Source organism: Poeciliopsis prolifica, unplaced genomic scaffold, assembly GCF_027474105.1.
Source record: "Poeciliopsis prolifica strain line A6 unplaced genomic scaffold, Auburn_PproV2 SCAFFOLD032, whole genome shotgun sequence".
Lineage (NCBI taxonomy): Eukaryota > Metazoa > Chordata > Actinopteri > Cyprinodontiformes > Poeciliidae > Poeciliopsis > Poeciliopsis prolifica.
Window position 1 is genome coordinate 6,484,450 of NW_026562407.1, and position 22,587 is coordinate 6,507,036.

The following is a 22,587-nucleotide window of genomic DNA, read 5'->3' on the forward strand; positions in this document are numbered from 1 at the left end:
CTACGGCAACTACAACCACAACAGCTGATCCAACTACAACAACAGCTGCTCCAACTACAACCACAGCTTCTCCAACCACAACTACAGCTGCTCCAACTACAACCACAGCTTCTCCAACTACAACAACAGCAGCTCCAACCACAACCACAGCTGCTCCAACCACGACCACAGCTGCTCCAACTACAACAGCTGCTCCAACTACAACCACAGCTTCTCCAACCACAACTACAGCTGCTCCAACTACAACCACAGCTTCTCCAACTACAACAACAGCAGCTCCAACCACAACCACCGCTTCTCCAACAACAACAGCTGCTCCAACCACAACAACTTCTCCAACCACAACCACATCTTGTCAAACCACAACCACAACAGCTCCAACAACAACCACAGCTTCCCCAACAACAACAGCTGCTCCAACTACAACAGTGGCTCCAACCACAACCAAAGCTTCTCCAACCACAACAACAGCTGCTCCAACAACAACTACAGCTGCTCCAACCATGACCACAACTGCTCTAACTACAACAACATCTGCTCCAACCACGACAACAGCTGCTCCAACTACAACATCAGCTGCTCCAACCACGACCACAGCTGCTCCAACTACAACAACAGCAGCTCCAACCACAACCACAGCTGCTCCAACCACGACCACAGCTGCTCCAACTACAACAGCTGCTCCAACTACAACCACAGCTTCTCCAACCACAACTACAGCTGCTCCAACTACAACCACAGCTTCTCCAACTACAACAACAGCAGCTCCAACCACTACCACAGCTTCTCCAACAACAACAGCTGCTCCAACCACAACAACTTCTCCAACCACAACCACATCTTGTCAAACCACAACCACAACAGCTCCAACCACAACCACAGCTTCCCCAACAACAACAACAGCTGCTCCAACTACAACAGTGGCTCTAACCACAACCACAGCTGCTCCAACCACAACAACAGCAGCTCAAACCACAACCACAGTTCCTCCAACCACAACTACGGCAACTACAACCACAACAGCTGATCCAACTACAACAACAACTGCTCCAACCACAACAACAGCTGCTCCAACTACAACAACAGCTGCTCCAACCACAACTACGGCAACTACAACCACAACAGCTGATCCAACTACAACAACAGTAGCTCCAACCACAACAACAGCTGCTCCAACCACAACTACGGCAACTACAACCACAACAACAGCTGCTCCAACCACAACAACAGCAGCTGAAACCACAACCATAGTTCCTCCAACCACAACTACGGCAACTACAACCACAACAGCTGATCCAACTACAACAACAACTGCTCCAACCACAACAACAGCTGCTCCAACCACAACAACAGCAGCTGAAACCACAACCATAGTTCCTCCAACCACAACTACGGCAACTACAACCACAACAGCTGATCCAACTACAACAACAACTGCTCCAACCACAACAACAGCTGCTCCAACCACAACTACGGCAACTACAACCACAACAGCTAATCCAACTACAACCACAGCAGCTCCAACCACAACAGCTGCTCCAACGACAACAACAGCTGCTCCAACAACAACTACGGCAACTACAACCACAACAGCTGATCCAACTACAACAACAGCAGCTCCAACCACAACAACAGCTGCGCCAACCACAACTACGGCAACTACAACCACAACAGCTGATCCAACTACAACAACAGTAGCTCCAACCACAACAACAGCTGCTCCAACCACTACGGCAACTACAACCACAAACAACTGATCCAACTACAACAACAGCAGCTCCAACCACAACAACAGCTGGTCCAACCACAACTACGGCAACTACAACCACAACAGCTGATCCAACTACAACAACAGTAGCTCCAACCACAACAACAGCTGCTCCAACCACAACTACGGCAACTACAACCACAACCACAGTTCCTCCAACCACAACAGCTTCTCCAACCACAACAACAACTGCTCCAACCACAACTACGGCAACTACAACCACAACAGCTGCTCCAACTACAACAACTGCTGTTCAAACCACAACTACGGCAACTACAACCACAACAGCTGATCCAACTACAACAACAACTGCTCCAACCACAACAACAGCTGCTCCAACTACAACAACAGCTGCTCCAACCACAACTACGGCAACTACAACCACAACAGCTGATCCAACTACAACAACAGTAGCTCCAACCATAACAACAGCTGCTCCAACCACAACTACGGCAACTACAACCACAACAGCTGATCCAACTACAACAACAGCAGCTCCAACCACAACAACAGCTGCTCCAACCACAACTACGGCAACTACAACCACAACCACAGTTCCTCCAACCACAACAGCTTCTCCAACCACAACAACAACTGCTCCAACCACAACAACAGCTGCTCCAACCACAACCACAACTGCTCCAACTACAACAACAGCTGCTCCAACTACAACTACAGCTGCTCTAACTACAACAGCTGCTCCAACTACAACAACAGCAGCTCCAACCACAACCACAGCTTCTCCAACAACAACAGCTGCTGCAACCACAACAACTGCTCCAACCACAACAACGTCTCCAACCACAACCACAGCTTCTCAAACCACAACCACAACAACTACAACTACAACCACATCTTCCCCAACCACAACAGCTGCTCCAACTACAACCACCGCGTCTCCAACCACAACCACAGCTTCTCCAACCACAACAACAGCTACTCCAACCACAACAACAGCTGCTCCAACCACAACCACAGCTTCTCCAACCACAACAACAGCTGCTCCAACCACAACAGCTGCTCCAACTACAACCACAGCAGCTGCAACTACAACCACAGCTGCTCAAACCACAACAACAGCAGCTCCAACAACAACAACAGCTGCTCCAACTACAACATCAGCTGCTCCAACCACGACCACAGCTTCTCCAACTACAACAACAGCAGCTCCAACCACAACCACAGCTGCTCCAACCACGACCACAGCTGCTCCAACTACAACAGCTGCTCCAACTACAACCACAGCTTCTCCAACCACAACTACAGCTGCTCCAACTACAACCACAGCTTCTCCAACTACAACAACAGCAGCTCCAACCACAACCACAGCTGCTCCAACCACGACCACAGCTGCTCCAACTACAACAGCTGCTCCAACTACAACCACAGCTTCTCCAACCACAACTACAGCTGCTCCAACTACAACCACAGCTTCTCCAACTACAACAACAGCAGCTCCAACCACAACCACCGCTTCTCCAACAACAACAGCTGCTCCAACCACAACAACTTCTCCAACCACAACCACATCTTGTCAAACCACAACACAGCTCCAACCACAACCACAGCTTCCCCAACAACAGCTGCTCCAACTACAACAGTGGCTCCAACCACAACCAAAGCTTCTCCAACCACAACAACAGCTGCTCCAACAACAACTACAGCTGCTCCAACCATGACCACAACTGCTCTAACTACAACAACAGCTGCTCCAACCACGACAACAGCTGCTCCAACTACAACATCAGCTGCTCCAACCACGACCACAGCTGCTCCAACTACAACAACAGCAGCTCCAACCACAACCACAGCTGCTCCAACCACGACCACAGCTGCTCCAACTACAACAGCTGCTCCAACTACAACCACAGCTTCTCCAACCACAACTACAGCTGCTCCAACTACAACCACAGCTTCTCCAACTACAACAACAGCAGCTCCAACCACAACCACAGCTTCTCCAACAACAACAGCTGCTCCAACCACAACAACTTCTCCAACCACAACCACATCTTGTCAAACCACAACCACAACAGCTCCAACCACAACCACAGCTTCCCCAACAACAACAACAGCTGCTCCAACTACAACAGTGGCTCTAACCACAACCACAGCTTCTCCAACCACAACAACAGCTGCTCCAACAACAACTACAGCTGCTCCAACCAGGACCACAACTGCTCTAACTACAACAGCTGCTCCAAACACGACAACAGCTGTTCCAACTACAACAACAGCTGCTCCAACTACAACTACAGCTGCTCCAACCACGACCACATCTGCTCCAACTACAACAGCTGCTCCAACTACAACAACAGCTGCTCCAACCACAACCACAGCTTCTCCAACCACAACTACAGCTGCTCCAACTACAACCACAGAATCTCCAACCACAACAGCTGCTTCAACCACAACAACAGCTGCTCCAACTACAACAACAGCTGCTCCAACTACAACAGCAGCTCCAACCACAACCACAGCTTCTGCAACAACAACAGCAGCTGCTCCAACTACAACAACAGCTGCTCCAACCACAACCACAGCTTCTCCAACCACAACTACAGCTGCTCCAACTACAACCACAGCTTCTCCAACCACAACAACAACTGCTCCAACCACAACAACAGCTGCACCAACTACAACATCAGCTGCTCCAACCACGAACACAGCTGCTCCAACTACAACAACAGCAGCTCCAACCACAACCACAGCTGCTCCAACCACGACCACAGCTGCTCCAACTACAACATCTGCTCCAACTACAACCACAGCTTCTCCAACCACAACTACAGCTGCTCCAACTACAACCACAGCTTCTCCAACTACAACAACAGCAGCTCCAACCACAACCACAGCTTCTCCAACAACAACAGCTGCTCCAACCACAACAACTGTTCCAACCACAACAACTTCTCCAACCACAGCTTCCCCAACAACAACAGCTGCTCCAACTACAGCAGTGGCTCCAACCACAACCACAGCTTCTCCAACCACAACAACAGCTGCTCCAACCACAACAGCTGCTCCAACTACAACCACCGCGTCTCCAACCACAACTACAGCTGCTCCAGCCACGACCACAGCTGCTCCAACAACAACAACAAATGCTCCAACTACAACCACAGCAGCTGCAACCACAACCACAGCTTCTCAGACCACAACAACAGCTGCTACAACAACAACTACAGCTGCTCCAACCACGACCACAACTTCTCCAACTACAACAACAGCTGCTCCAACCACGACAACAGCTGCTCCAACTACAACAGTGGCTCCAACCACGACAACAGCTGCTCCAACTACAACAACAGCTGCTCCAACTACAACTACAGCTGCTCCAACCACGACAACAGCTGCTCCAACTACAACAGTGGCTCCAACCACAACCACAGCTTCTCCAACCACAACAACAGCTGCTCCAACCACAACAACTGCTCCACCTACAACAACAGCTGCTCCAACTACAACAACAGCTGCTCCAACTACAACAGCTGCTCCAACCACAACCACAACTTCTCCAACCACAACTACAGCTGCTCCAACTACAACCACAGCTTCTCCAACCACAACAACAGCTGCTCCAACTACAACCACAGCTTCTGCAACAACAACAACTGCTCCAACTACAACAACAGCAGCTCTAACCACAACCACAGCTTCTCCAACAACAACCACAGCTTCTGCAACTACAACAACAGCTGCTCCAACTACAACAACAGCTGCTCCAACTACAACAACAGCAGCTCCAACCACAACCACAGCTGCTCCAACCACGACGACAGCTGCTCCAACCACAACCACAGCTTCTCCAACCACAACTACAGCTGCTCCAACTACAACCACAGCTTCTCCAACCACAACAACTTCTCCAACCACAACAACAGCAGCTCCAACCACAACCACAGCTGCTCCAACAACAACCACAGCTTCTGCAACAACAACAGCTGCTCCAACCACGACAACAGCTGCTCCAACTACAACAACAGCTGCTCCAACCACGACCACAGCTGCTCCAACTACAACAACAGCTGCTCCAACCACGACAACAGCTGTTCCAACTACAACAGCTGCTCCAACTACAACTACAGCTGCTCCAACCACGACCATAGCTGCTCCAACTACAACAACAGCTGCTCCAACTACAACAACAGCTGCTCCAACCACAACCACAGCTTCTTCAACCACAACTACAGCTTCTCCAACCACAACAACAGCTGCTCCAACCACAACAACAGCTGCTCCAACTACAACAACAGCTGCTCCAACCACGACAACAGCTGCTCCAACTACAACAGCTGCTCCAACCACAACAACAGCTGCTCCAACTACAACAACAGCTGCTCCAACTACAACAACAGCAGCTCCAACCACAACAACAGCTGCTTCAACCACAACCACAGCTGCTCCAACTACAACAACAGCAGCTCCAACCACAACCACAGCTTCTCCAACAACAACCACAGCTTCTCCAACAACTACAGCTGCTCCAACTACAACCACAGCTTCTCCAACCACAACAACAGCTGCTTCAACCACAACAGCTGCTCCAACTACAACAACAGCTGCTCCAACTACAACAACAGCAGCTCCAACCACAACCACAGCTTCTCCAACAACAACAGCTGCTCCAACTACAACCACAGCATCTTCAACCACAACCACAGCTTCTCCAACAACAACCACAGCTTCTGCAACAACAACAGCTGCTCCAACTACAACAACAGCTGCTCCAACTACAACAACAGCAGCTCTAACCACCACCACCACAGCTTCTCCAACAACAACCACAGCTTCTGCAACTACAACAACAGCTGCTCCAACTACAACAACTGCTGCTCCAACTACAACAACACCAGCTCCATCTACAACCACAGCTGCTCCAACCACGACGACAGCTACTCCAACTACAACCACAGCTGCTCCAACCACGACGACAGCTACTCCAACTACAACCACAGCTTCTCCAACCACAACAACAACTTCTCCAACCACAACAACAGCTGCTCCAACTACAACATCACCTGCTCCAACCACGACCACAGCTGCTCCAACTACAACAACAGCAGCTCCAACCACAACCACAGCTGCTCCAACAACCACAGCTTCTGCAACAACAACAGCTGCTCCAACTACAACCGCAGCAGCTGAAACCACAACCACAGCTTCTCAGACCACAACAACAGCTGCTCCAACAACAACTACAGCTGCTCCAACCACGACAACAGCTGTTCCATCTACAACAGCTGCTCCAACTACAATTACAGCTGCTCCAACCACGACCATATCTGCTCCAACTACAACAACAGCTGCTCCAACTACAACCACAGCTTCTCCAACCACAACAACAGCTGCTCCAACCACAACAACAGATGCTCCAACCACAACCACAGCTTCTCCAACCACAACTACAGCTGCTCCAACCACAACCACAGCTGCTCCAACCACGGCCACAGCTGCTCCAACTACAACAACAGCTGCTCCAACCACAACCACAGCTTCTCCAACCACAACTACAGCTGCTCCAACTACAACAACAGCTGCTCCAACCACAAACGCAACCACACAACAGCTGCTCCAAGTACAACAACAGCAGCTCCAACTACAACAGCTGCTCCAACCACAACCACAGCTTCTTCAACCACAACTACAGCTTCTCCAACCACAACAACAGCTGCTCCAACACGACCACAGCTGCTCCAACTACAACAACAGCTGCTCCACCACGACAACAGCTGTTCCAACTACAACAGCTGCTCCAACTACAACTACAGCTGCTCCAACCACGACCATATCTGCTCCAACTACAACAACAGCTGCTCCAACTACAACAACAGCTGCTCCAACCACAACCACAGCTTCTTCAACCACAACTACAGCTGCTCCAACTACAACCACAGCTTCTCCAACCACAACAACAGCTGCTCCAACCACAACAACAGATGCTCCAACCACAACCACAGCTTCTCCAACCACAACTACAGCTGCTCCAACCACAACCACAGCTGCTCCAACCACGGCCACAGCTGCTCCAACAACAACAGCTGCTCCAACCACAACCACAGCTTCTCCAACCACAACTACAGCTGCTCCAACTACAAAACAGATGCTCCAACCACAACAGCTGCTCCAACCACAACAACAGCTGCTCCAAGTACAACAACAGCAGCTCCAACCACATCCACAGCTGCTCCAACCACAACAACAGTTTCTCCAACCACAACAACAGCTGCTCCAACCACAACCACAGCTTCTCCAACCACAACTACAGCTGCTCCAACTACAACAACAGATGCTCCAACCACAACAGCTGCTCCAACCACAACAACAGCTGCTCCAAGTACAACAACAGCAGCTCCAACTACAACAGCTGCTCCAACCACAACCACAGCTTCTTCAACCACAACTACAGCTTCTCCAACCACAACAACAGCTGCTCCAACCACGACCACAGCTGCTCCAACTACAACAACAGCTGCTCCAACCACGACAACAGCTGTTCCAACTACAACAGCTGCTCCAACTACAACTACAGCTGCTCCAACCACGACCATATCTGCTCCAACTACAACAACAGCTGCTCCAACTACAACAACAGCTGCTCCAACCACAACCACAGCTTCTTCAACCACAACTACAGCTGCTCCACCTACAACCACAGCTTCTCAACCACAACAACAGCTGCTCCAACCACAACAACAGATGCTCCAACCACAACCACAGCTTCTCCAACCACAACTACAGCTGCTCCAACCACAACCACAGCTGCTCCAACCACGGCCACAGCTGCTCCAACTACAACAACAGCTGCTCCAACCACAACCACAGCTTCTCCAACCACAACTACAGCTGCTCCAACTACAACAACAGATGCTCCAACCACAACAGCTGCTCCAACCACAACAACAGCTGCTCCAAGTACAACAACAGCAGCTCCAACCACATCCACAGCTGCTCCAACCACAACAACAGTTTCTCCAACCACAACAACAGCTGCTCCAACCACAACAGCTTCTCCAACTACAACAACAGTTGCTCCAACCACAACAACAGCTGCTGCAACTACAACTGCTCCAACTACAACAACAGCTGCTCCAACCACAACGACAGCTTCCCCAACCACAACAACAGCTGCTCCTACCACAACAACAGCTGCTGCAACTACAACTGCTCCAACTACAACAACAGCTGCCCCAGCTACAACCACAGCTGCTCCAACCACAACTACATCGGCTCCAACCACAACAACAGTGGCTCCAACCACATCTACATCAGCTCCAACCACAACCAGTCCAGTTCCTGCACTAACAAGGCTGCTGATTTTTAAGTCTAATGAAAATTTCAGCCCAGAGTTGGCAGACTCATCAACATCAGCATTTCAAACACGTTCTGGACATATAAGGAATCGTGTATGTTTACCCTTCTTACTCACGTAACAATTTCAATTTTATTTTTTAAAATTGAATTGATGTAGATAAATAAAGTTAAATGCGGTCTTAAACATATTCAAGCATCACATCATAAAATTTAGATTTTCATTTAAAGGAATATCTATATTTTCTAATTCAACCAATAAAAACCATATATATTCAGTGTTCAACTGTGTTTTTAGCGACATTCTAGGAAATACATTTTCAAAAACTGTATTCTTAACTGGTTTTCTTATTTTAATGTAGCTTGAACCACGTTTCAGAAAAGTGTTCACTTTATTCTTAAGGATTGGAGCTATAAAATTCAGGTAATTAGTCTGGAGTTTGGCCAGGAATAAACACCTTTGTCAGAACTTTGCAGATGTTGACTAAGTATTCTACTCTTTTCCAGTGCGGGATCAATCATCAACTCCGTGGACCTTGAATTTGAGTCATCATCAACTCCTAATGATACACTTATCTCAGACACGTTGGTTACTGAGGCTTCAAATATTACAGAATTTAACATAGATGTTACGACCATCTCTGTCAGCGACCCAGGTAAGAAAAAATTAATATGTTCAAAAAAAAGAAATACTTGCAAAAAAATCCAAAACACACAAACAGAAAAGTTCATGAAAATATTTTTAAAAACGGCAGATCCAACAACAACAGCGGCTCCAACCACAACATCTGTTCCAATTACAACCACCGCAGCTCCAACAACAACCACCGCAGCTCCAAATACAACCACCGCAGCTCCAAATACAACCACCGCAGCTCCAAATACAACCACCGCAGCTCCAAATACAACAGCAGCACCAACCACAACCACATCAGCTCCAACAACAACCACCGCAGCTCCAACAACAACCACCGCAGCTCCAACCACAACCACCGCAGCTCCAAATACAACCACCGCAGCTCCAAATACAACCACTGCAGGTCCAAATACAACAGCAGCTTCAACCACAACAACATCTGTTCCAATTACAACCACCGCAGCTCCAAATACAACAGCAGCACCAACCACAACCACATCAGCTCCAACCACAACCACAGCAGCTTCAACCACAACAACATCTGTTCCAATTACAACCACCGCAGCTCCAAATACAACCACCGCAGCTCCAAATATAACCACCGCAGCTCCAACAACAACCACCGCAGCTCCAACCACAACCACCGCAGCTCCAAATACAACCACCGCAGCTCCAAATACAACAGCAGCACCAACCACAACCACATCAGCTCCAACAACAACCACCGCAGCTCCAACAACAACCACGGCAGCTCCAAATACAACAGCAACTTCAACCACAACATCTGTTCCAATTACAACCACCGCAGCTCCAAATACAACAGCAGCACCAACCACAACCACATCAGCTCCAACCACAACCACAGCAGCTTCAACCACAACAACATCTGTTCCAATTACAACCACCGCAGCTCCAAATACAACCACCGCAGCTCCAAATACAACCACCGCAGCTCCAAATACAACAGCAGCACCAACCACAACCACATCAGCTCCAACCACAACCACAGCAGCTTCAACCACAACATCTGTTCCAATTACAACCACCGCAGCTCCAAATACAACCAACGCAGCTCCAAATACAACCAACGCAGCTCCAAATACAACCAACGCAGCTCCAAGTACAACCACTGCAGCTCCAAATACAACCACCGCAGCTCCAAATACAACCACCGAAGCTCCAACAACAACCACCACAGCTCCAAATACAACCACCGCAGCTCCAAATACAACCACCGCAGCTCCAAATACAACCACCGCAGCTCCAAATACAACCACCGCAGCTCCAAATACAACCACCGCAGCTCCAAATACAACCACCGCAGCTCCAACAACAACCACCGCAGCTCCAAATACAACCACCGCAGCTCCAAATACAACCACCGCAGCTCCAAATACAACCACCGCAGCTCCAAATACAACCACCGCAGCTTCAAATACAACCACCGCAGCTCCAAATACAACCACCGCAGCTCCAACAACAACCACCGCAGCTCCAAATACAACCACGGCAGCTCCAACAACAACCACCGCAGCTCCAAATACAACCACCGCAGCTCCAAATACCACCACCGCAGCTCCAAATACAACCACCGCAGCTCCAACAACAACCACCGCAGCTCCAACAACAACCACCGCAGCTCCAAATACAACCACCTCAGCTCCAAATACAACCACCTCAGCTCCAAATACAACCACCGCAGCTCCAAATACAACCACCTCAGCTCCAAATACAACCACCGCAGCTCCAACAACAACAGCAGCACCAACCACAACCACATCAGCTCCAACAACCACCGCAGCTCCAACAACAACCACCGCAGCTCCAAATACAACCACCGCAGCTCCAAATACAACCACCGCAGCTCCAAATACAACCACCGCAGCTCCAACAACAACAGCAGCACCAACCACAACAAGATCTGCTTCAACCACAACAACAGCAGCTTCAACCACAACAACTCCAACCACAGTTGCTCCCACCTCAACCACAACAGCTCTAACCATAAACACAACTCCAACCACTACAATAGCATCTCCAACCACAACAGTGGCTACATCCACAACCACAGATGCTCCAACCAAACCAACGACTACTCCAACAACACCAACAACTCCTGTGACTACTACAACTACAACAACTCCAGCTCCTCCTCCAGTGTTTGTTGTCGCAGCAACTGTGGTTGAACCATTTGTTGAAGAGTTTAATGACAGATTTAGCGTGCAATTCAAAGCTCTTGAAGTAAAAGTGGTAGCAGTGGTGAGTGGTTCATCCAAAATCTATTGTTATTTAATTTGTTTCATCTGAGGATTATTTTGCTGTGACATTTAACATGTTTTCTCTTTTCCAGTATGATGTTATCTACAGAGCAAGATATGGAATTTTCTTCATCCGGAGTTTTGTCATTGCCTTCAGGTTTGTTTGCTTCTTTTCTTCATTAGTCAAGTCAGTCTACTTGTATATTTTATTCACATTTATAGTGGTATTGACCAACTGGGAACAAAGTGATTTGAAAGACATATTACACCTAATTGATTATTTCCACTACATACGTAGAATTTTAATATTTGAAATCAGGTTGAGCGTTGATCTTTTTTTTTCAGACCTGCCGTCACCAGGTTACGAATGAATGGTACTCAAGCAGAGGTGGGCGTAGAGTTCAATATAACCACACCAGCTGAGACAATCCCAAAGGCTGAAGAGGTTCAACAAACACTAAAGGAGGCCGTGAATAACCCCAACATCACTTTGAATGTCACATTCGACGCGGCTTCCATTCAAATCATACGTAAGAACAAAATGTCAGAAACACATAAATCCAAATATTTAGAGTTACTCAAGTAATCTTACTTTATACTTATATTTTTAATTAGCCTAATTCTCTGCGGAGTAGCATGACTCTAAGTATCTTTAATTTTGTAATTAGGCACATGATTGCTGTAAAGAGTTTATTTCCTACTATAAAAATTTTTGTTTCAAGACCCGAATCCCTTCAAATTCAAATTTTCTGAAGGTCTGATACTGCTATCATTTACGTTTGATCAAAATCATGATATATTGGTAAAATGATCATTTTCGGCACATTTTTGGTCATTACAAATTTTTTTTTTAGGAATCATCTCTGAAAAACATATTTAAGTGTTTATTTCACTCTCAAACTAAAAATACTACAAAATAAATTTGGGGTTATTAAATGTGAACATTTTAATAATTTTCTTGTTTTATATTTTCGGCAATGAAACAGTGAATTTATTGTCAAAAGGAAAAGACAGAAGTTTGAAAACATTGGATTTGACTTTACCAAGTTGCCGACAATTGGCCGTGACGTGTGTAATGCGTCAGTTCAAACTTGAACAGAATCTACACCTGTAAACAATCATCACTCAATAGCCGGGGGACCAGACCTTCTGTATGAAGTGAGAGTACAGAACAGGGGACTGATTTTACCAAGCTATCCTCCAGTGGAACATGACTGGAAAACTTCCAAGCGGAGTGAGAAATTCTGAGGATCTTTGTCATCGCTAATTGTCTTTTAAAATATGATTTCAAAACAATTATTTCATTCATTGTTATTTTTATCACTATGAAGAAAAAGCCGTTGACTTTCAGGTTAATTTTGAAACAACAAATCAAGCAATTCCTCTCTTTATTTATCAGCACAATAGTAACTGAAAAAAGAGTTCAAAGAGAATTAATTCTGTGCAAAATATGCACAGAATGATTTAAAAAAAACACTCACACACTAACTACATAGTTTAATTTCATTATAATAAATTTTAAGTTGATTACTTATTGCTTTCACTTTAACAAAAAATGATTAGTTCATGTCTTGTAATGGTAAAGAAAAATGATACATTTTACATTTCACTTTTTTGTTATTTTTCTGGAAACTAATATGTTGCTTTCAATGCTTGTGTTTATTTGGCAGGTGTACCTGCAACTGCAGCCCCGGTAGTTTTGCAAAACACAACAATTACAACAAATGAAACTGCTGCAAACATCACTACCGGAGCAGCAACAACAAATCCTGGAACATCAGCTGCCAGCAATGCAACAAATGAGACTGTTGCAAACATCACTACCGGAGCAGCAACAACAAATCCTGGAACATCAGCTGCCAGCAATGCAACAACTGTAGCACTTACTACAGTTACAACCACTACAACAACAACCACAACTGTGGTGCAAACACTAAGGCAGCTGACCTTTAGGTCTCCCGGAGAGACCTTTACAACTGATTTGCTCGACTCAACCTCAACAGCATTTAAAAACCGAGCTGCACTTTTAAAGTCCACTGTGAGTAATTTTCTTTTAACTTTGTAACATCTAACTGATCACAACATATTTGCTACATACAGTATATTGAGCAATGTGGAAAGAGACTTTCAAAAAAATGTAAAATTAAAGTATATTTTTATTGCGATTCTACTGAAATATATTCCTCATTCTGTATATTTTGTATGAATAATTTCAATAATGTTCTAAATAACACAACTTTGTTTAGTTGTGTTATTTACACATCGAGCATCGCGATTTGATTCGAACTTTCTTCTTTCTTCAGCTTGAACCATTCTACAGGCGATCATTTTCTTCATTCAGTGATCTAACAGTGAAGTCTTTCAGGTAATTTGTTTACAGTATTCTAATTATTATTTTCTTTTAGTTCTTTTAACTCACATCATATGTTTTTTGTTGTATAGAAACGGCTCTATCATCAATGAAATGGAGCTTCGATTTGCATCTGCATCTGCTCCTACTGGCTCCGAAATTGCACAAGTTTTGGTGAACGCAGCTTCAAACATCACTGCCTTCACCATTGATACTACTAGCATTTCTGTCGACGGAACACGTAAGCTAAAATAAATGATCAAGATAATTATCTACATAAGCCGTTTTGATATCGAACATTTGGTTGACATCGTGTTTTGCTTTCTCAATGTTTACAGAAGTGTCAAGTGGAGCAAGCCACAAGATCAGCCTCATCATGGCTTTCTGCGTGGTCCTGTTGTCATGGATGTTGTCAAGTCAACACTAACATCTCTGCTAATTTCTAGTGGATGATCTGCTTAAAAAATAGAAACAACCCAAGACATCACGAGAGGGCATTTTGTTAAGAGATACAATTAGTCAACATTTTCCAAGCATGTTTCAGCAAATCATCAGTCAAAACCTTTAATACTGCTAAAACCACATTTATTATTTGTTCTACTTGTGAGGATGTTATTAGGATCTTGTTACTTTGGCAGCAAAATCCTGGATCTAGTCTATGAAGAAAAAACTTAATGTATTTCCTGCTTCTATTGAAAGAGTCATTTATGTTGTCTAAAGAAGTGATGTAAGATTTAAAGCTTTTTCTCTCAAAGTAACTACTTTATTCTTACACAAAGTTTAATTATTGTGTTCATTATTTATATATGTATATTTGAAATACTATTTAAGGAATTGCCTGAATAGCTGATTAGTAGGTGATAATTTATGCAAGAATTCTCCATAAATGAATGCTGTGGGATGAAAGAAAAGAAGAACATCTGAAACTTTTGTGATTATTTAGTTTTTCTTTTCAATATAAACTTGTAAATGAGATCGGTTGTTTCTGTATGCAGTATTCCCTTAAGTGTTATGCAATCATATTTACATGTAACTAATGAAGAAATTTAAGAACAGGCACTATCAACATTAAATTACACTCATATGAGATTATTGCAATATTTATCTTTTGGGTGAAAGATGTGTTGAAGGGTATAAAATCAATGTAGCTGTTTCCAATAAAGAAATTGATATGTAAAAGTATTGCTTCTATTCTATTCTGAACAACAAATACGCCACCGAGTCATTGGGCTTGGACATAGCTGAAAAAAAAAAGAAAAGTCAGATTTTTTAAATACTAAATCTGATGTCTGATTTAAAATTTTCTTTTTTTTCTGTTTTTTTAGAAAAGTACAAATCACATGAAGCATTTTCAAAGACATGCTTTTTCTTTCAATCATCCCCTCTTGAAATTTATATGAATTCAAAGTCCAAATAAATACAATCTGTAAACCATGTTTATAAAACAAGATGGCAGGCCTTGGATGGGCTGAAGTGTGGGAGACCAAAGAAATCAAAAATTTAAAATGTCTCCAAAACTATCAATGCATTGATAACATTGCTTTATTGTCAACCCTAGTTCTCTCTATCTCTTTGATACAGATAAAAAGAACATTTTCTTTTTTATGCCTAAAAATGCACCATAAGTAGTTAAAAAATAACCTGTACTCTTTTGAATATGTAACATACATCCCACGAACATCAAATATTTACATCATGTTGCAAGAACTGTAATTCAATTTTTTACTTTTGATATGAGCTTATCACCAGAGCCACAGCTACATCATTTCATTTGTCATTTTTGTGCCATAATCAAACAGTTCATTTAAAATGGTCTGATTTCAAATTGCTTTTCCTTCATTACACTGTTAATACTTTCAATAATATTTTTACACATCCCTACTAGCGGCACCAATAAGCTTAAACATTACTGTAGTTGTGCAGAACTTGTTTTCCTTTCATTTGGTGCATGCCTTGACCAAAAAAGGAGTTTCATGAGACATACCTTCGCAAAAGTAAGCAATTCTAAAACAACACTGATTTTCACAATGTCTCAACTTTTCTTTGGGGCTTTCATGTCAACTTCGTGAGCAATATTTTAAACTAGCTGGTTTAAAATATCAAATTTATACATCGCTTTGTATTTATGAATGACAGACACCATATTTAAGTGTTAAATAAAATGATTGATCAGGTTCTCAGAACTTGAGTAACCCTTTAAAGACTTATTAAAGACTAAGATCATCAGCCACCATGATGTAGAACACAGTAAAGTACCAAATGTCACAGCAGGAGAAGCAGGTAGAAAATCAGAATAACAAAGTTTGTGCACAAACAATAAGTCTCACTTCATCTTAGGCGTGTCTGTCCCTCATGCATTTTTTGTTTTTGTTTTGTTTTCCTTCACTCCTCACAGTGGGTATCCAGAAATTTTACTCCAGCAAGAGTTTTGATATCTTATAGAAGATAATGTTTAACTAATCTTCATAAAATGTGTGGGGGGGGGTACCACAAAGCAGGGTGCTTATGAGACACAAGTGGATCTGGGTTGACATTATTTGGCCCTGCAGTCTGGTTCCGCGTCAATCTTTCCATGACCAGAGGACAGATTCTTAACAAAATACTTTCTTACTCTTGCTTGAGTATTTTTTGGATAGTTACGTGTTAACTCCATGTAAAGTTATGCTTTCTCTTTCTTTTTTTTCTTCTTCTGTCAACTTTCAAGCATTCAGTTTATTTACCGTAAAATAACCTGAATGCTTCATCAGGCTGACCCTGTTCTGCATGGGACATTTCTGGGGACATTTCTGGAGCCTCTCAAGGTCATCGCGGAAAGGAAAAGTGCTTCACAAACAAAAAACGAAAACCAAAGCAAATACAAGGTGTCTTCAACCTACTTCTAAGCTTCTGTTAAAATACAGAATATTAAATAAATGTTTGCTTTGTTTTTTTTTTTAATTATTATTCAAATCTAATCTTTGGACATTGAATGAAGTAATAAAACAATCCTTAGAAAATGTCTATATTCTGGCATTAAAGGAATAAAAACACAATTATTTTTGTATCCGTCAAGTCAAATTATGAGAGAAAGAATTATCATGTTTTTAAAAAAAGTAAATTTAAAACTTCCAATGTCAAACAAAAGACTCTTTCAGTTGTAGGGTTTTCTTTTCTGAGTCAGTTTTGAGAAAATCATGAAGGCCTCCAATAGGGAATGCCACCTTTTACTCGGCTTTTCTGACCACAGGAATCCTTTGTTTGCTGCTGACGTAGTTCATGCACTCAAGCAAATACAATATAAATCTCCTTAATACCAATACTGAAAACATACTTGTGTATTTATGGAATTTCAGCTGATGTTAACACAAGCAAGCTGCTGTCTTGTTTATGATCTTTCTTGCGGCATGTTTGTGGTGGTTTGGCCAGTTTTGCTGCTATTTATATATCAGGATGAAGAGTTTTCCCAAAAACAATTTCTGTGTTCTTAAATAATAGTTGAAAAAACAACAAAAAACTTCCAAATATGTTTGATTTCAAATAGATTTTATATCAAAGATTGGTATGTAATGTTGCATGGTTTTGGATTTAAAGTGTACGGATACTGCTGGTTAAATTTTTCATATTAGTATTAGAGAAAAGAAGTAGATAGTATTATTATTATTGTATTTTAACCACTACACATATCTTAACAACATGGGGCATCTGTATACGTTATATTAAAAGTTGGGAAATATAATATCTTTATAAAATTTTATTCATTCGTTTTTGTATTTGTTTTTTTACTTTTACTCTCACATTGTCAAAAGGACGAATAAAAACGACTGAAAGGCTTTCAAAAGGTTAAGTGGTTTGTGTAACTCTTCAAATATTGTGGAAAATGTAAAATTTAGAACATTTTGAACAGTGAATTTCTGTTTCTTTTTGAACCAGCTGACTTAAAACTGCAATAGCTCAAAAAAATCTAATGTAGCAAAAACTTTTGTTTTAAACTTGAGAAATCTCTTAGTGACATCTACAACAGAAACATCTCTGATTTACTGTACATTTTATTGTCATACTCTTAAACTGACTTAACACATTATTTGTTGTTGAATATAAAGTTTATTCCATTTAACAAGTTTGTGCCAATATAAATTAATGTTACAGTGTTTGAAAAAATTAAACATGACGTCTTAATGATGTATTTGTATACAATGAAGTGTTGGATGTGAGAGAAACACGTCACAGCCACACCTTTGCATTCTTGCCCTTATGAATACTATTCACACAACACACATGCAGTTTAAAAGCTTTTCATCTATGAGAAAAGGTCTGTCTAAATGGAACTAGAACCTATAATTAGTTTTTGAATACATCAGAAACTTTGTCTGTAACTTAAAACTTTGCACAAAACAATCTGTTCAGCTTTATAAAATTCTAGATTTCATAGCATCTGTGCTAAAAAAGACACATATCAGTGTCTTTGAAAAAAAAAGAATAAGAACCTATGGGGAAAATTAAAGTGTAAATTACTAAAACAACCAAGTAATTTGGTAAAACGCCTTATGTAACTATGAAACCCTCTGTCATTAGAAGGTGTCACACCTCTTTGCATAAACAGGACAAGATAATGACGTCTGGTTTGTTCACTTTGAACAAACCAGATTTGACAATAGGAATGCAAACCAAATTACCATTGTGGCTTTTTTTCATTCTTCTGACACCAACAATTCAAAAAAAATTTTTTTCAACCTGCGTCAAACTTGCAATAGACAGGTAATATATAAGGTTCAGCAGCAGATTGGTTGACCAAGAGTTAGAGGAGAAGCAGGAGAGAGTTAGAGGAACTTTTGAAATCAGCTACTACTTTGGGTAAGTACATTTCATAGTCTAATAATGTAAGGTTTTGTAATTCACATGTGCATAAAAATTCAAGGCTTTAGCTCTTCTTTGAGAAAATGATTTTGATGCGATTTGTGTTTAAGTTTCTCGCTGTCATTGTTTAGCTGTAATTTACCCCCCCCTCAAGACAACATTGATAAACAAAAAAGCCTGCTGTGTGAAGTTGCCAATAAATTTCCTAGATATTGATAAAGCTGTAATTTCCATTTAATGCAAATGTGAATTGGAATGAATGACCGGACTTACGTGTATTTATGAGTCTTCAGTATTGGCAAAATGACTAAATATGTAACATTATGTAACAATATGTAACCTGTGGGGTTTAACAACTTTTAATTAACAATAAAGTGTAGATTATCACTGGGAACAAAATTTTGATGACAAAATATAATCTACAGAATACCTTGGCAAACCGTTAAATGACTGTAACATATTTAAAGTTTTTTTAACTACATCAATATGGAAATATGTACTGCTTTTTTTTTAAATGTTTTAATTTTTAAAAGTTTTAATTATTTTAATTTCCAATCATGAAAGAACATTTTTTGTTAACAACCTTAAAAACCTAAAGAAGACATTGAATATGAATAAATACATTTGATGCGTGTTATATTTTGATAATTGTTTGATGATCGACTGACAGATACTCACAAAATGTGTTGAAATTTTTCATTGTCTTCTGGTGAGGCCAGTTGAAGGCTGCTTTATTTTGTCTGTGTTTATTTAAACAGTTTAGAATTTGTTACAGTTGATTATTTACAATTTAAACAATTTATTAAAATTTAGTTATAATATATTGTTTACAATTAACCAAAATAAATATCAGTTATGTTCTTTTTGTTTTTAAAATGGCTGTTTAGAAGAAAATTGAATTTATCTATTTAGTTGGTGGAAGAAATTATTGTCTGTAAAGTTACAAGTGTTGATGTGTTAAAACATTTTAGGACACAGATTGAAAATGGGGCCTAAAGGAATCTGGATGATACTACTAATACTAAATGGTAAGTTCACAGGAGTAAATCCTTAAAACAACTGTGTAAAAATGTAGTAGCAAAATAACAGTGTAATATAATAAAAACACTTTTCCAACATAAACCAACCGACAGCAAGTACAACGCTGATGGTTGCACAGCTTGCAATCACATCTGCACCAACCACGACAACAGCTGCTCCAACCACAACTACAGAAGCTCCAACCACAACTACAGAAACTCCAACCACAACCACAGCTGCTCCAACCACAACAACAGCTGCCACAACCATGACAACAGCTGCTCCAACCACGACAACAGCTACTCCAACCACAACAACAGCAGCTTCAACCACAACAACAGCTGCTCCAACCACAAGCACAGCTCCTCCAACCACAACAACAGCAGCTCCAACCACAACAACAGCAGCTCCAACCACAACCACATCAGCTCCAACGACTACAACAGCTGCTCCAACCACAACTACAGAAGCTCCAACCACAATCACAGCTGCTCCAACCACAACAGCTGCTCCAACCACAACAGCAGCTCCAACCACAACAACAGTGTCTACAACCACAACTACAACAGCACCAACCACAACAGCTGCTCCAACTACAACAACAGCTGCTCCAACCACAACTACAGCTTCTCCAACCACAACAACAGCTGCTCCAACCACAACAGCAGCTCCAACTACAACCACAACAGCTGCTCCAACTACAACAGTTGCTCCAACCACAACCACAGCTTCTCCAACCACAACTACAGCTTCTCCAACCACAACAACACCTGCTCCAACTACAACCACAGCTGCTCCAACCACAACAACAGCTTCTCCAACCACGACAACAGTGTCTCCAACCACAACCACAACAGCACCAACAGCAACAGCTTCAACCACAACAACAGCGGCTCCAACCACAATTACAGCGGCTCCAACCACAACAGAAGTTCCAACCACAACAGCAGGTCCAACCACAACTACGGCGGCTCCAACCACAACTACAGCAGCTTCAACCACGACCTCAGATTCTCCAACCAGAACTACAGCTGCTCCAACCGCAATTACAGCGGCTCCAACCACAACAGCAGCTCCAACCACAACAACAGCGGCTCCAACCACGACCACAGATGCTCCAACTACAACCATAGCCGTTCCAAAATTAATAAGACAACTGAGTTTCACGTCTAATGAAAATTTTACTCCTGATTTGGGTGACCCATCATCAGAAGCATTCAGAGCACGCTCTGACAAAATTAAAAAGACAGTATGTATACAATTCTTTCTCACAGTTTCCCTTGTCATTTTGAAAAACAATTTTTGCTGCATAATTTAATAACATTTTCAGCATAAGTGATGTTTTGTTTTTCTGCACAAACTAACAATGGGCCTTTTTTTACAATTTAAATAAAGACAAACAATGTCTTGAAGACTATAAAACTTATAGCATATCTAGAATATTGTCTCAATATTTGCATCACACCAAATCATTTGAATTATTAAAGAAACCTTTTGTGACGTCTTCGTAAAACAATTAAACAAAATGCTTTAACTATATTAATGTGTAGTAAGTCATATTCTGAAAAAAACCCAACTGCCTTCAATCTGACTTATTTTGAATTCTTTTTTATGTAGCTCGAACCAGTCTTCAAACGAACACTCCATGCCTTTTAGGGGTGGGACGCATTATGTTCAGGTAATTTCTTTGTAGTTTGCCCATCAAATCATGAACATCATCATAAGACACTTGTAGACTTTAAAAAAACTGTTCTACTCTTTTCCAGTGCGGGATCAATCATCACCTCAGTGGACCTTGAATTTGAGTCATCATCAACTCCTAATGATACACTTATCTCAGAAACGATGGTTACTGAGGCTTCAAATATTACAGAATTTAATGTGGATGTTACAACCATCTCTGTCAGCAATCCAGGTAAGAATAAATTAATACGTTCAAGAAAACCAAAGCTGCAAAACAAATAAAAAAACACTAACAGAAAATTTCATGAAAATATGTTTAAAAACGGCAGATCCAACAACAACCACAGCTGCTCCAACCACCACCACTGCTGCTCCAACCACAACAACAGCTGCTCCAACAACAACCACATCAGCTCCAACCACAACCAGCTGATCCAACTACAACAACAGTGGCTCCAACCACAACTACAGCTCCTCCAACCAGCACTACAGCAGCTCCAACAACAACAGCAGATCCAACCACCACCACAGCTGCTCCAACCACAACCACTGCTACTCCAACCACAACCACAGCTGCTCCAACCACAACCACAGCTGCCCCAACGACAACCACAGCTGCTCCAACAACTACAGCTGCTCCAACCACAACCACATCAGCTCCAACCACAACCACTGCTGCTCCAACCACAACCACATCAGCTCCAACCACAACCACTGCTGCTCCAAC

The 22,587-nt window shown here is 42.5% G+C and overlaps 2 protein-coding genes across 2 annotated transcripts; both read left to right on the forward strand.

The window, feature by feature from the left end:
- Nucleotides 1–230: 230 nt before the first annotated feature.
- LOC129373203 (mucin-2) lies at nucleotides 231–1,682 on the forward strand (the record flags this gene model as incomplete). The annotated part of the gene is made up of 2 exons (XM_055050978.1): nucleotides 231–794; nucleotides 1,143–1,682. Coding segments are annotated over 2 exons (1,104 nt in total), but the record flags the coding sequence as incomplete, so codon positions are not given.
- Nucleotides 1,683–1,896: 214 nt separating this feature from the next.
- Nucleotides 1,897–22,269, forward strand: LOC129373205 (GATA zinc finger domain-containing protein 14-like; the record flags this gene model as incomplete). The annotated part of the gene is made up of 11 exons (XM_055050979.1): nucleotides 1,897–2,460; nucleotides 9,728–9,735; nucleotides 11,689–11,875; nucleotides 12,067–12,131; nucleotides 12,320–12,517; nucleotides 14,417–14,565; nucleotides 14,663–14,715; nucleotides 20,247–21,426; nucleotides 21,795–21,855; nucleotides 21,944–22,092; nucleotides 22,190–22,269. Coding segments are annotated over 8 exons (2,328 nt in total), but the record flags the coding sequence as incomplete, so codon positions are not given.
- Nucleotides 22,270–22,587: the final 318 nt, after the last annotated feature.